Here is a 16,744-nt window from a genome sequence, read left to right as displayed (position 1 = left end):
ATCAACACCTGTAAATCAACTTCTTTTTAGAAAATTATTTCAAATCAAATTTATTTTACATTGTTACAGTAAATGCTATCTACTTATTATGATTGTCATTTTAAATGTAAATTCCGATTTACAAAAATTTTTCTAAATACTTCTCACATAAGTTTTATTATTATTATTATTATTAAAAGAATAAAATATTATTAAAAAAGTTATTTATTTATATTTTTAATTAAAAATTGTAGCAGGGTTAAATTATATGAATAAAAATATAAGAAATATCCTGATAAAGATGCTCAAAAATATGTAAGTCAACACCATGGAGTTATCATCATCATCATCATCATCATCATCATCATCATCATCATCATTGTTATTATTATTATTATTATTATTATTATTATTATTATTATTATTATTATTTTTTTATTAACATCACTGTTATTATGTTCACCTGTTTCACAATAACCTGCGTGACGTATGAATCATGTGACCAGTAAATCGTATACGTACAGTACTTTGAAAAGGTGGTAAGTAATACAGATATAAAAATTGATATGACGATAAAATAACGAACCTTTACGAACAGGGACGAAAGAAGAGTCAGGTTAAGTTGTATTGGGCTGAATACAAGAGGAGTATGGGACTGACTTGGTGAGTAAGCTTGATTAAACCTTTCTACTATACTCAGTAAAAGCAAAGTCAGAATAGTTGGAGAGTAAAGTCAGTAAAGCAGCCAAGAGTCACCAAGACCGACAAAGACCTCCGTTGATATAGGTGCACATAAGAGTGTTTGAGCGTCTGTCTGACTAGCGGGCTGTGGTAATCCCTGGTAGCACCATACCATACACCGAGCACCGTCACACCGTCATACCGTCGCACCGTGTGCTGCCAGTAACTGCCAGTTTACCAGTATACAAACCGCACCCAACAAACAATTTTGTTTCGAAAATATATAACTACTCTTTTTGATTCAACATTTCTTCTTCTTCTTCTTCTTCTTCTTCTTCTTCTTCTTGGTATGCTAAATAGCAACAACAAAAATAATTGTGTCAGTAATAAATGTGTCAAGAGTAAGTGATTAAAATTACCGAGTTTTAAATAATAAATTTATATAATATGTTTTCTCAGTGTATTTGTCATCAGTAGTTACTAGTTATTCCTACGCGAATCCAATCGTGTGATTGTCTTGGATGAACAAATCCTGGAAAGTGAATCGTGAATCCACCGAGTACGAGTACAACTATGTGTTTGTATGGAGAGTGCAATACAGTACAGTAATGCATTAATATATATTTTTAATTGAACGTCTACATGTTTATGTTACGTCGTTCTCTGGAAAAAGTGAAAAGTTTCTTTTTTTACCATGGATAAATCCAGAAATGGTGTTTGAGCTTAAAATAACAAAGTGTTTTCATTTGAATATTTAATTATGTTGATTATTATAAATAAAAATAAATTATTGGTAATAAAAATGCAACTGTTGTGGTTGCTTTTTTGGACAATACTGTGTCTGAGTTATGGTAAATCAGAGGGTTCAACGGACATTCCGTCTATTTACTATACCGAACCCTCGATTTTACCTGACAATAATGTTGCAACAGAGCTCAATGAAGTACCTGGTGGACACATTATTAGTGGAGAACGAATACTGAAACGATCTTCCAGTCCTTATATTTTAAAAGAAGATCTTTTCATTGAAAAGGATGGACAATTAATTATTGAACCTGGTGTCGAAATCAGGTTTGCGCCTATGGTTGGAATTACTGTACGAGGCGTTATAACAGCCAAGGTAATACATTTTTTTTTTTTTTTTTTTTTTTTTAATTTTATTATTTAATTATTACACGCATAAACTTGCAATAATTATTATTAATAAATATTTGTTGTATTGAGTTAGACTTTTAAGTGAGAGGAAATGCATTTTGCTCGACCAATCGTACACGCACGCTCTTCTATTATTTAGTATGTGTGCGGTTGTATACAGGATATACTCAATGGACTTGAGAATGTTCTTTGTCTATAAACTTTATATCTATATACTACTTATACATATATTAATACCAACTTTAAAGTTATATGTATAAATAGTGAAGGTAGAGGGAGGAAGGTGAAGAGGAGAGTCGTTATATAGTAGTCGACATTCCCATACTCATGAAAATTCATGTTATTAAAAAAAGTAGATAGATTAAAAAATTAGAAAAATAAAAAAGATTACATACCTTGTAGCGATAAAGAAAAAAACAAAAAAAAAAAAAAAAATAAAATAATAATAATAATAATAATAATAATAATAATAATAATAATGGGTATATACTTGCCGTCGTAAAATTTTATATAATATATAGAACAATAATAAATGAAACAAAATTTACGATCGTACTTTTACGATTATCATTTCAAAGATCAATGACTTTGAGAGAACTCAGAAAGAATACAGGTATATATCAATTGTACTTTCGTTTTTCTATAAGAAAAAAAACTCTACAACTGTTTATTTCAAATTGGAGAAAATCTTTTGTAGTTCAACTGATAAATCTAAGGATTTTTTTTTTTTTTTTTTTTTTTAAGGTCACGTATTTTCATAGAATGTATATTGATTTACGTAGGATAAAAAAATTATTATTGTATTCAACTGACACCATAATATCGGTGTATGTAATGTAATTGATAAATTTATCTTATCAAATACTTAACACACGAGCTAAAAGCCAAGCTAAAAAGATATACGGTTGATGATAAAATACTAAAAACTAAATACCGTTTATTATCATATTAAATGTGATAACAGTGATGATTCAGTTAAATATTCTCGTTGTGATTCATTTACGATAATTTTAATGATTTAAAAAAATTTCTGCATCATTTTTAAAGTTAAAAATAAATAAATGTACATTGAGGAAAAAAGAAAATATCAAAGTTAATGTAATAAAAATTACAAAAGATTAAAGATGAATAACCTTAGACTAATTTAAACTGTATACAATTGATCCTATATATAAGAAAAGACAAAGCTTATTATTACATTAATTACCGTAACTTACTGACGTTAGCCGTTACTTTAACACTCGTTCACACGCATACTCGACAATACAATTAAAGTACTTATTGAGTGTGCAAGTATATTCCACATATTTAATAATAACTAAAAGAAAAAAAAAAATATATATATATATATTTGAAGTGATGTACATTATATTTTCTATACAAATAATAATTTTCCTTTTTGCTATTTTTTAAAAGTACATTGTCATTTGTATAAAAACAGATAATAGACACAATGACAAGTTATATTTTTTTAAATTGAGATTTATTAAAAAAATAAATTAAATGAATTATTGGATGTTAAGTATGATAAAAAAAAATCTGAAATATAAAAAGATGTATGCTGGTATATCAAATTATACATGTAGGGAGAATTATCATATCGCCGGAAATACCACAAACGACAAACCAGTGAATTGGGGGAAGGGGGGGGGGGGTATTACTCATTGAATTATTCCCCCAACTTGTTTTAATGTATTATGTAAATTTTCATTTTGCCATTTTGCAATAATTTTAATAATTAAATAAAATTTATTTTTAACAGAAAATAAAAAATAAAAAAGTAGTTTAATAGAGAATAGAGAGAAAATATTTTTATTACCTGAAATACAAAGAAAGATATCTTGACAATGAAAAACATTAAAAAGTTCCGGTGTAAACACCAACCGTAAAGATCAGTGGCCCGAAACTTGTGGGAATATCAAGGAAGTTTAACACAGGAAGTAAAAGGCTAAATATTTAGTTTTAATTTTATTATCCACATCTTCTCGCTCTGTATATTAAAAAATTTTAATAATCATAACAAACATTAATGACTAATAACTAATGTTTGAATTAATAATATAATTATTTCCTCATGATGAGATGAATCATTCAATGTGTGTTTATAAGATTAATGAGATTTTATAGACTGTAAAACCTCTGAACTATATAAATTAAAATTTTTTAATTGTTAATTGTAAGTGGGGAAAAAAAAAAAAAAAAAAAAAAAAAAAAAAAAAGTATTAAGTATAAGTATAAGTAACTTCTATTTCCGTACAATTAAATTAATCTACGGGTTAGAGAGTAATTTAATGTTCTTGATCAAGATTAACCCATATGACCTAACAATCTTATATTATATATTATTATAAATTATTATAAATTATCTACAGTTATGAGTTATAACTATTAATAATAATTTTTTTTTTTTTTTTTTAATAATAATAATAATATATTTTCTAGGGAGAATCAGATGGTGAAATATCTTTAACAAGCTCAGAAATATCGTCTGGACAACCAGAGTCTCGATCGATTCGTCTGGTGGATGGGCCAACTCCTCTTGAGGGTAGAGTCCAATTATTTCACAAGGGTTCTTGGCGGTCTGTTTGCACAAATTCACAAAATTGGACTCGAGCAGATTATGAAATAGCCTGTCGTCAGCTCGGATTTCAAGGTGGAAAATGGTCAGGCTGGTTTGACAGACAATGGCCAGCTAGTTCGCGGTTACTCTACGAAGAGCCACAGTGTCGGGGTACTGAATCATCTCTTCAAGATTGTAAACATTGGTCATCTCGACAGCTCGGTGCTGGTGTTTGTGATTATCATCCTGATTTAGCAATTATTTGTTTGCCTTTTCACGATGGAGCAAGTAAAGCAAAAAATAATTGGCGTGGTATTCGTTTTGAAGGTGCCTCTTACGATAATCCTCTTACTCAAGAAAATACTTTTTACGTACGACAATCTAAATCAATTCTTCGACATGTTACTATTAAGTATGTTATAATAATAAAATTTTTTATTTTAAATATTATTATTAAAATATATTTTTTATTTTAAACTAGATACGCGGGTACAGGGAGAGATAATAATGTGACATCTGCTCTACATGTGGTAGGCGTTCCACCTCGTATGCAGTGGGTTTCAATACTCTATTCATCTTTAACTGGTATCAATATTACTTCACCAGAGGCTCCAATTACTATAATTAATTGTACTATTCGCAGCAATCGAGGTAAAATTAATAAATTATAATTATTTAAAAAATTTTTTTTTTATCAATAATTTATTTAATAAATATAATATTGTTTTGTCTTTACAGGATATGGTATTTACGTCAATAGTTCTACAGGATTAACACACATTGACAATTGTGTTGTATTAGATAATGGAGCCGATGGTATAAAATACATAAATTATGATGAGAAACCCAATGATAAACTCGATAGATCAGATATTTATGATCTTTGTACACTTCCAGTTGGTAGTAGTCAAACTTTTCCCATTACCGTGTCAATGGAACAAAATTATTATTCTTTAAATTCAAAGGAATGTCCTCAGCGAATTATAACACTTCCAGGACATGTATTGACTTTGCAATTTTTACAAATGAAAACAGATCGAAATGACAGCGCGATAATAGAAATTTATGACGGTACTAGTCCCAGTGATAAATTATTAGGACGTGTTTTTGTTAGAAACGGTACATTACCACAAAGTATTACAACAACTCGTCATAATTTATATCTTAAATTTAATGCTCAACCTCGTACACAAATGATTGCATTTGTTAAGCTGTCTGCCGGTTATAAAAAACTTTATGATTTAAATATTACCAGAAGTGCTATTGCAAACAACAACGGACGTGGAATAGCTGCTGAAAAACTTCGTTCACTTTTACATGTTTACGATACTTCGGTATCAAATAATAATCATATTGCTGGAATTCATGTATTAAATGGTGTTCCAGATGTTAACATTACATTAAGTAGAATATCATATAATTATGCTGCTGGTATAAATATAACAGTTACAGGTGGTAATCGAAATATATCCCAAACAACTATTTCATCAAATAAAGGATATGGTATGGCTATTTGGTTAAATGACAGCACATCAACAGAATATTTGCATTTTAATCAAACAACAGTTATTGAATACTCGGAAATATTTCGGAATAGAGATATTGGTGTACTTATTGGAAATTCAACTGGTTTATCCTATATTAATATAACCGGTAATTGTTTCAACAGTAGCTTTGATACCGCTGTACAAATAGAATCTAATTGGAAATACAATCAAGGTATTACTATGTATCTACAAATAGGGCATAATGTATTTATTAAAAATAATAAACTGGGTATTAAATTATCTCCAGCATTAAATATAAAAGGTAAAATTGAATATAATCAATTTAGTCATAATAATTATGGAGGATTACTTGTACGTAATCCATTTATTGAAGAATTTAATATTTTACCAACATATATTATTATTCAACATAATTATTTTTATGAAAATCATGGAGTATTTGTAGCAAGTATTGGTTTATCGCCTTACAGTGATGTACAAAAAATAATATTTACACGAAATTATTTAAGAGATAATATTATTAAAGAGCCATTTGATCAACAACAACAACAACAACAACAACAAGTATCTAAATTAGTTCCAAGATCTCGTGTAGCTGCTGTTTTAGTTATTTCTTCAGCAAATGTTGATGTTTATCGTAATATTTTAAATAATTTATACTCTCAATATGAAATTGGATCGCATTTGGAGGATCAAAGTAAAAATATTAATTGTACATACAATTGGTTGAGTGATATAGATGAAGAAAAAATACAAGAAAGACTTTTTGATAGAAAAGATAGATATAATTTAGCTAAAATAGAATATATACCTTATTTACTTCACAGCACTAATCCAGCAACAAATACAATAATATCACGACCATCATTTATACCAAAATTTGTTCATCCGAGTAAAAATTTTGTTGGTGGTGAAGTTGATGGTTTAGAAATATTATCAGCTGGTGAATATATCGTTGAACGTGATATAAATGTAAGGCCTGGTGGTAAATTGGTACTTAAGCCAGGAGTCACATTAAAATTTCCACCGGCTGTTGGAATGATGGTAGCTGGTAAACTTGAAGCTCAAGGTAAAGGTCCTAATAATATTATAATGACACTTAAAGAAGAAATATCTATAATATTATCCGATGAAAGTAATGATACAATTATTAATGATAATAATGATAATTATGGTAATCAAGGCGTAACTATTATGAACGATGAGAGTGTAACAATGATAAATTTACCGCTTGATAATGATACAACTGAAGGAATACCAGTTAGACTTTTGGGAGGTCGAACAAATTATGAAGGAAGACTTCAAGTTCGTATTGATAATAAATGGGGTACTGTTTGTAATTATGGGTGGACTATTAAAGATGCTGCACTTGTTTGTCATCAATTAGGATTTACCCTTGATCCAGATAATTGGAATTTTGATAGATCAAATATACCAGACGCCGGAACAAATGAAGAAATAATAATGAGTAATGTACAGTGTAATGATGATGATATTGATATTTCTAAATGTAAAGCTGAATTATTTAATGATTTTGAGTACTCGTGTACTCATGAAAATGATGTAGGTATTAAATGTACTGAAGCTGCTTGGGCTGGTGTACGCCTTGGTCCACTGGCTGATCGAAGTGATTTACAATTTATAACAATAGAACGTGCTGGATTATTAGATTATATAACAAATTCATTAAAACCAGCTTTACAAATAGATTTTGCTCGTCACTCATTGGAGGGAATTAAAATTTCAAATAATCTTCAAGATGGTCTTGGAATTCTTTATTCAGATATATTTTCAGCGTCTGCGGAAAATAATGTTAAAAATAGTTATTTTACAAATAATAGAGGAAGTGGTATAAGTTTTAAACAGCTTGGTTTAAAAATTTCAAATTGTATTATTGAAAATAATAAAATAGCTGGTATTAAACACAATCCTGTAGTTTCGGCTGTTAAACAAAGAGAATTTGCTGGATGGTTTATGGAATATTTTGGTTCATCTACCATTGATAATCCATATCAACCAATAATAATACCTGAAAAAATTGATAATATTGATATTTTAACTGGTGAAATAAAATACATTGTTACTGGAAAAAAAATAGGTGATAGTGTTCGACATTTAATTAATATAAGATGTGAAGCTCGTTATGTTATTGGTATACAATTACTTAATCCAATTGAAAATCGAAGCACAGAAGAAATATTATTACACGATTCACATCATATTAATCCAAAAAGTAATAATATTTGGAATGTAAAAAAAGATTTATTATTATTTCCGATTTCTTCTAGTTCATTTACTGTTATTCTTGAATATATAAGCGGTACAAATGCATTAGGCGGTACAGTATTTGTTGTAACAACAGTACCACGTCCTATTCAAGATATACCTAATCGTATTATTAAAGGGCCAGTACCAACTCTATTTATATCAAGAACTAAAATAAAAGGTAATAAACGTGGATTAATTGCCTCATATTATAATCGTTATCTTGATGAATTAGGTGATCATTATTTAAGAAAAGCCAATGAATCAATACGTTTAATTAATTGTGAGATATCTCATAATAAAGATGAAGCTATTTATATAAATTCACCTATATGGAATGTTTTAACGTCAAATATTTCTGAAATAACAATACACATTAACAATACATTAATAACTGATAATGGTCGTGGTATTGTACAATTTAGTCGTGATATGAGAAATTCAAATAATTTATTTCACTGGGTAATGCGTGATAATACAATTGAAAGAAATAAAAATGGTGGATTAGATATTTCTTTACCGTATGTATGGCAGTATAATGAAAATTTCACCCACTCTTTGTATTTTTTAAACAATACTTGGCAAAATAATAATATGTTTGCTTTTATTATTGACGGTCATTATTCAACTTTAAATATAAATCGTAATATATTTGACAATAATAATTGTAAAAATGGTTTAATATCAATACGTGGAATGGAGAAAAAAATAAAAATTAATAACAATCGTATTGAAAAAAATAATAACTGTACCTGTATGGTTGAATTTAATATAGACAGTCAATCGGAAATTTTAGGTGAAATTCCAGCAAACTTTTATTATAATACAATAAAATATAATTATAACAACAACAGTAACAGTGATAGTGATAATAATTTACCAAGCTTTGTTGTTGGATTCAATGGGATTCAAAAAGTTAAAATAAATAGAAATTTATTTGGTGATAATTATATGGATTATGAATTGTTAGCGGGTATCCGAACAGCTAAAATAAATAATAAAATAGATGTAAGTGAAAATTGGTGGGGTACAACCAATGACACTAAAATAAAATCAATGATATTTGATTTTGATGATTGGAATAATCATGCAATTGCTGATTTTAAACCTTATTTAATGAGTGATTCATTTGATTCATCAATTTCAATTTCTTGGGAAATAAAACAAATAATAAATGTCGATAATCTCAGTGGTCGTATTACTGATAATGTTGAACTTTATCCAAGATCAGAGCCTTATATAATTAAATCAGATATAACAATAATGCCACAGGCTGTTGTTAATATTTATCCAGGTGTAATAATGGAATTTGCTCCAAATGTTGGTATTCTTGTACTTGGAACGTTAAACGCTGTAGGAATTAAGGAGAATGAAATAATAATGAGGCCAATAAAAAAAAAAAAAAAAAAATTGTATGAAAATAATAATTCATTTGAATCAATAAATTCAAATATTGTAAAAAGATCAAAAATAAGTGATGATGATAATAATAATAATAATAATAATAATAATAATAATAATAATAATAATAATAATAATAATGTACCAATGACAATTCGTTTGTGTAAAAACAGAAAGTGTTCAATCTCTGGTAATCAAGGGTTTGTTGAATATTTTAATCTTACAACATTACAGTGGATACCTTTGTGTGATTCAAGATTTACCGAAAGAAATGCTCAGGTTGCGTGTCGTCAATTGGGTTACAATCCTTTGAATATTTATATTTCACACGATCGTCGATATGAATTCCATTCAGGATCTTTGACGCGTATTTGGTCATGGCCAGAGCCAATTCAGTGTTTTGGTAATGAAAAACGTCTTGAGGATTGTAAAATACGGTTAAATGGACAATTATTTGGACAAAAGTACAATTGCCCTTGGGACGGGGATTTTGTATTTATAAATTGTGGTAAACGGAATCTCGATTCAATGTATGAAGATTATTGGGGCGGTATTAGAATAGCAAACAGTGAATTTGAAAATTATCTCTATGAACATCGTTTTCATGATATTGAAACTCATGAGACTGTTAAACGAATTGAATCAATATTAAAATATATAAATATTACCGGAGCAGGTATACTTCACAATGAAAAATCACCAGCTATTCAAGCAGTTATGAAGAGTCCAATAATATCTCATGTTACTATTGAAAAAAGTGCTTATCATGGTATTAATATTGTATCACCAAGTTATACTGTTGAATTATTATTTAATATTATTAATAATTCTTTGGGTAATGGTATTAACGTAGTATCACTTACCGGTGAAGGAAGAGAAGCTGAAGAAAGTTCATTTACACCATTAAAAGATAATATTAATATTCCTTACAATTTATTTAGTATGATTGACATGTGTGATACTATGAAAGAAATAGAAATAGAAGAAAGAGTTATTATTTATTATAAATATGATAATTATCCAATTAATTGTATTAAAATATTTAAAAGTGCATACAGAGCTAAGCCATTTGCTTTTCGTTTACTTCAATTTAATCTTTATAATTCAACTGATAAACAACAACCAGGACGTCCGGATGCAATAACTCTATATGACGGTGATATATCATGTAATACTACTGCTCGACTAATAACTAATATTGAATACAACAGTAAAAATAATAAAAAATTATTCACAACTCAAGGACCGAGTTTAAGTATTAAATTATTGGCAAATGGTGCCAGCGGTATTCACGGTTTTATTGCTGAAATAGTAACACTTCCAATTTCAGCAATTGGTTTTAATCGTGATGTTCAGCATAATATATCATACTCGGTTATATCTAATTGTAAAGAAGGAGCTGTTAAATACACAAGCGCCGGTGAAGTTAACGCAATAATGACACTTGAGCGTAATCAATTTGTAAATAATTGTTATAAATTTTATGGTAATTTTACAACTTGCAATGCTGCTATAGTACTTGATATACAAAATACTCAATTACTTTATTTTAGAAATAATTTAATTAGAAATAACAATGGTGGTGGTTTATTTATTCGTTCTGATTCACGTGGATCAGCGACATCACTAAAGGGATGGATACACAATAATTTATTTTCGGAAAATTTTAATAAACCAGCGCTGTATGTTGAAGGCCGTCAGAGTAGTCCTTATCAAGAGGTTACAATATACCGTAATTATTTTATAAAAAATTATGCGCCCTACGATAAAAATATAATACTTAAACAAGTTGTCAGCAATATGTCGTACAATTATTTACATGCTAATCTTGGTCTTCATTTGTTGGAAATATCTGGATTTGAACGTGTACGACTTCCTATTTATCAAAGTACAACTCATAATGGTTTTTACAAGTAAGTTATGTTAATATCTTTTTCATTTATATTTTATAATATTAATTATTATTATTATTATTATTATTATTATTATTATTATTATTATTATATATTTTTTTTTCTGTTTAGAAATTATGCGATCGATAGAAATGGACGAAGTACAGTTGTTGCTGGAACACCTGGACAACAGTACGTAGACAATGTTTTCTTCAATCCTGACAATGATTATGAAATGCAAACTGTCAACAGATCAACGTAAGTTTTTTTTTTTTTTTTTTTTTTTTAATTAAATTTTAGGCAGCTTTAGTAATTTTATTTTATTTTTTTATTTCATACATCGCATGTGCATGACTATATAAACACACAGAGTAATCAACATGAAATCGTTTGATAAGTGAGTAAAATTTATTATCTAAGAACATATTTTTACAAGCTTGAAATTATTTTTTTTTATTTTTTCATTCTATTATACATATTATTTATTTATTAATGATTGTTTATTTTTGTAATTTTTTTTTTAGTCATTTGGAAATGATGAGATCTCATATTGATGCGAAATTCAATTGGTGGGGCTACAATGAATCAATAGCCGTTGCCGGAAGGATAAGAGACCGCAGCGATTCACCAGAGCTGCTTGTTGTCAAATACAACCCCTATCATACAAGTAATAAATCTGTATTAAGTGGAAAATGTCCTCCAGGGTGGGATCTTGTTGGTGATACTTGTTACATATATATTGGTGCTCCAATGGATTTTTACAGTGCTCGAGAATTTTGTAGAATAGCAAATGCGTCAATGCCATTTATAATGGGGCAATATTTGGAGCTGTGGAAATTTTTACGTCGACAACAAGAACGATTTGAGTACTCTGATCGAGTATGGATCCAACAGTTGGAGAAAGTAGATCAGTGTACAACATTTACATATCAGAGCATTGAAATCGACCACTGCAGTCAACCAAGTCCATTTATCTGTGAAATAGATCCCCGGGTTTACATAGATCCACTGTCCTGGAGAAAAGATATTGTTGCAATAAGTGTTCTCGGTGCATTTGGTGCAGCTATTGCTCTGCTGGCTTTTGCTATCGGATTTTGGGTATCAAAATCTAAAAAACGTAAAGTCGAAAGACTTGAAAGACGTAATTCTATTCGTCAATCATTACATTCATTAAGATCAGTAGGATCGACCTCTGGTTTTACTGAATTAGCCTACAGAAGAAAACCAATAGCTAGCAAATCAACCGATACACTGACATCACGTTCGCTAGATTACAAAAAAATGATAAACGGTGGAAGTATTGATTCAATGGATAAATCACAATTAAACTCATCGATTGAAGACAATCACAGTTATGATGTATATGAAGCTCACAATCCACGTTATTCATCAAGTACAAGTGATTTTAAGGAAATATCTGTTGATAAATATCAAAATTTGAAAAGTCATACTCACGTTGATAATCCAGTATTTGATTTGGCTTATCGCAACGATGGTTTTCGTAACCATTCAACATTTACATCACAATCAACGAGTAATTGGCCATCAATGACTAATGCTGATATTACGCCTGATAATAATGACAATAATATAACAATAACTCCACCTCCCCCACCTGATCATCATCATCATCATCATCATCATCATCCGTATCACAGTGATACAACTTCAACATTACCGTTAAATACAAGTTTAACAACAACTGACTCAATAAGTGAACTTAAGCGTGATATTGAATTAGCAACTCCGGTATATACTTCACCAAAAGAGTTTAAACGATACGGCAGCCAAGAAGGATTGGATTATGGTAATAGCGGTGATTCACCAACAACACCCATTTCCGAGCCTGTTCCAGTATATTTTTCACCGGTAATACCACCTCAAACGTATTATTACAATCAACGACCGGCAAGTGGTACGTTACTTGAGACAAATCTTGATAGCGGAGAAGGAGAAGAAAAACCGTTGCGATCAAAAAGCGAGGCGCTTTTGGAAACTAATTTCGATGATTTTCTTCCAACTAATTCTCACCCAACAGAACTCTCACAATTGTCTGCTGAATCGAGAAGCAAAAGTCAACCCCTTGAAACGGCCATGTGAAAAGCCTATTATTAAGTACAAATTTTAGATAAATTTATAATTATTTAAAATTTAATTTTTTAAATTGTTGCTTTTTTTTTTTTAATTATATTTTCATTACTGTTTTCATTAATATTACTATTGACAAGTGTACGTTATTTTTATTTTTACGTGTGCATATCTATAGATTATTGCGTAATATTTTTTACTCTATTGATATTTATAAGCAATTGCGGTTATCTTTTTAAAAAAAAAAAAAAAAAAAAAAATGTTAATGATAGTATTATCGAATTCGTTTTATTTATAATGCCTTCGTATTTTATATATATATATATATATATATATATATATATATATATATATATATATATATATATATATATATATATATCTATAGTTAATTAACTACTAATTAATGTAAAAATAAAATAAATGTGTGAATGATTGAATAAAAGAATACACTGCCAAATGGGAACAAATGTTTGGAATAATTAAAATTTAGATAATGAGTTGTGATATATATATATATATATATATATATATATATATATATAGTTATAGATATATAAACTCGTATTATAATGTATGAGTATAATCAAGTTTTATCATATATAAAAGCATCTAATTATTTTATAGTATAGAAATTAATTTTTTATGATTTTATAGAAAAGTTTTTTTTTTTTTTTTTTTTTTATTTATATATTATAGAGACTGTAATAATATAATAAGCTTTATCATAGATAATTGAATCCGTCCAATTTTTTCACAAAAGAACAAATTAATATTAAGTAAAACGCTCCAATGTTTTTTATATAAAACATTTTTATAATTATAAGAATTGTATAATGATATTTTACATTTACATTTATATATCCTTTTTATTTTTTAATTATAAGGCCCATTATAATAAAAATAAAAAAAATAAACAAAGAAGAAATTGTACTTATTGTTGTAGTTGGTAGAAATACATTGATATAAATTTAGATTAAGTGCAATAAATAATAAAATTATTATCCAAAAATTGTCTTTTTATATTGTTTTATTTTTAAATTTTTTTTATTTAACATCAAGTATTATTGCATTATAATAACACTTAATATATTATTTTTTTAAATTCAATAAAATTAAACTAATTTTATAAATCTTATATAGAATATATTAAATTTTTGTCATGATTACATAATAAATGTATTCAATTGATTTTATATAAATATTATATATTTGATCGATGATGATAATAAGTTTTGAACTATATTTATATAATAATATATGATAAAATGTATCTTAAGTATTAGAGAAATAAAAAAAAAAATTAATCGGTACGTTGTTCTTTTGAGCATTTGTTAACATCACATGTAATTTACATAGTACTCGTTTAAAATTAAAATTATAAAAAAGAGCACAAGCAATTTAAATTTTAAACAAGTGATTGCAAAAAGAAGAAACAAAGACATGAAATAAAATTTAAATTTATAATAAAAAATCTATGAATATTGCACAATTAAATATATATATTTAATTCTATAAGTAAGTAAATATATATATATCGACTTTATATTGCACCAAAATTTTTTTTCTCTTGCGAGATATTTACAGTACGAAAATAATAAATTAAATATATAATTTATCCTCAAAAATATTTTTATAAAATATAATATATATATATATATATATATATATATATATATATATATATATATATATATATATATATATATATAATTAAATAATCACGGTGTATTGTTATTTTTATTATTCAGTGCTAGTTATTTAGAATAATCAGCACTTACTTTGGCAATTGCCATTGATTTATCTAATTAATAAGATGCAAATAATTACTATTACTATAGTATAAAATTAAGTTTTAAATTGTTAAAATAATAATATAACAAATGGCAATGTCTAGTGCATTGATAATAATAATAATAATAATAATAATAATAATAATAATAAATATATATATATATATATATATATATATATATATATATATATATATATATATATATATATATATATATATATATATAGTACTCTATGTACATGTAGATATTTAATATGATAATTTACTAAGATTGTACCTACAGATCATCATTATTACTGTTGCGCGACTGGATACTTAAATAACTTTACTGCACGTAACTTTATTGTTCATCATAGCTAAAATAATGTACGCGGAAGACTTTTGTAATATTTGTTGTTACACAATTACATCATATCATATGCAGTGAAACATATATATTAAATAAATTTTTTAACCGTTTAATTTATAACGATGTCTATACCTATTATTCTTAAAAACTAAAATTCAATATTTGTCTACTATAATATAAAAATCAAGAGTTTATTAAATAATAAAACCGCGTGCTGAAAGAGAGATGGATTACGTGACAGTTTGGCTTTATTTCTAGACTAGTCAAAATAAAAACAAAGTAGTTTAAATCGATTAAAATAATAAAGCTAACATTGCCGGATACTATTTTTTTTTTTTTTTCTTCAAGTGTAATATGCAAAGCTAACAGATGATCATTTTAAGTAGACTTTTTTTCGTTTAGAGCTCTTTGGAACAATTAGTAATATTTTTAATGATTGTTTTTTTTTTTCTCTTCTGATATTACTAATTGTAATAAATAAATAAATAAATAAATTAGTTATTAGCAGCCTGGAGTGGCAGCAATTGTTGACGTTGATCTACATCGTTTGGTGAATCCATTGGCCGCTCAATTAATCCAAATGTTGCAGTTGCATGAAGTCCAACATCAGCTGCAATAAAAATATAAATATTAATGATAACAATAATAATAATTATAATTATTATAAATCTTACCGATACAACTGGCAGTCGCGTGCATACGATGATGCCACGGATCCATGGCAGGTGATAGAGATGCGTAGGGAAAACAAACCACTGTTTGAAAGGGAGGTGCTGCTAAAACTGGCATGTTGTGAGGCAGTATCGTTGCTTGTGGTGGAAATATTGCTCCTGGTGGAAAACCAGACTGCGGAGGCGGTGGAGGCAACATCATTTCATCTGTTGTATTCAAATACATATAAATTATTGATAAACAAAATTATAAAATACTTTGTCATTTTATTGGTAAATGTTATTTAAATAATATACCAAGTTTTGCATTGAAATAAAAATATTGTAAAAATATAAAATTATCAGATTAGTTATTATTAAATTTGCATTATGACAAAATAAAGATTTGAAAAAAAAAAAA

General features: G+C 27.4%; 2 protein-coding genes across 3 annotated transcripts in view; one reads left to right on the top strand and one right to left on the bottom strand.

Annotated features, from left to right (window-relative positions):
* The first annotated feature begins 149 nt into the window (after positions 1 to 149).
* On the top strand, positions 150 to 13,862 carry Bark (C-type lectin domain-containing protein bark beetle). Of its 2 annotated transcripts, XM_074247180.1 has the most exons (7): positions 152 to 1,780; positions 4,258 to 4,787; positions 4,857 to 5,026; positions 5,114 to 11,462; positions 11,574 to 11,699; positions 11,812 to 11,838; positions 11,966 to 13,862. In XM_074247180.1, the coding sequence occupies exons 1-7, from the start codon at positions 1,421 to 1,423 to the stop codon at positions 13,539 to 13,541; spliced, it is 9,138 nt and encodes a 3,045-aa protein (XP_074103281.1). In that variant the 5' UTR covers positions 152 to 1,420; the 3' UTR covers positions 13,542 to 13,862. The 2 variants fall into 2 exon arrangements, with proteins under 2 accessions (XP_074103282.1, XP_074103281.1); XM_074247181.1 differs by lacking the exon at positions 11,812 to 11,838 and having other exon boundaries at positions 150 to 1,780.
* Positions 13,863 to 15,644: 1,782 nt separating this feature from the next.
* Positions 15,645 to 16,744, bottom strand: part of LOC141530099 (uncharacterized) — a 1,585-nt gene continuing 485 nt past the window's right edge. Inside the window, exons 2-3 of the mRNA XM_074246975.1 lie at positions 16,348 to 16,551; positions 15,645 to 16,283 (exon numbers count right to left, since the gene is read on the bottom strand). Coding sequence (XP_074103076.1) covers positions 16,168 to 16,283; positions 16,348 to 16,546 — 315 coding nt within the window. The 5' untranslated portion in view covers positions 16,547 to 16,551 and the 3' untranslated portion in view covers positions 15,645 to 16,167. The remainder of the gene's footprint in view (positions 16,284 to 16,347; positions 16,552 to 16,744) is intronic.

Source organism: Cotesia typhae, unplaced genomic scaffold (genome assembly GCF_013202065.1).
Source record: "Cotesia typhae breed Kobodo isofemale line unplaced genomic scaffold, CoteBio_Ctyphae contig_48, whole genome shotgun sequence".
NCBI lineage: Eukaryota > Metazoa > Arthropoda > Insecta > Hymenoptera > Braconidae > Cotesia > Cotesia typhae.
Note: the sequence above shows the minus strand (reverse complement) of the source record. Positions and strands in the feature narration are given on the sequence as shown.

Bases quoted from the DNA above. Each gene is read 5' to 3' on its own strand.
- Bark (XM_074247180.1), top strand. From the start codon at position 1,421: ATGTTGATTATTATAAATAAAAATAAATTATTGGTAATAAAAATGCAA. The intron at 1,781-4,257 runs GTAATACATTTT...TATATTTTCTAG, and splicing joins GAGGCGTTATAACAGCCAAG to GGAGAATCAGATGGTGAAAT. The intron at 11,839-11,965 runs GTGAGTAAAATT...TTTTTTTTTTAG, and splicing joins AACATGAAATCGTTTGATAA to TCATTTGGAAATGATGAGAT.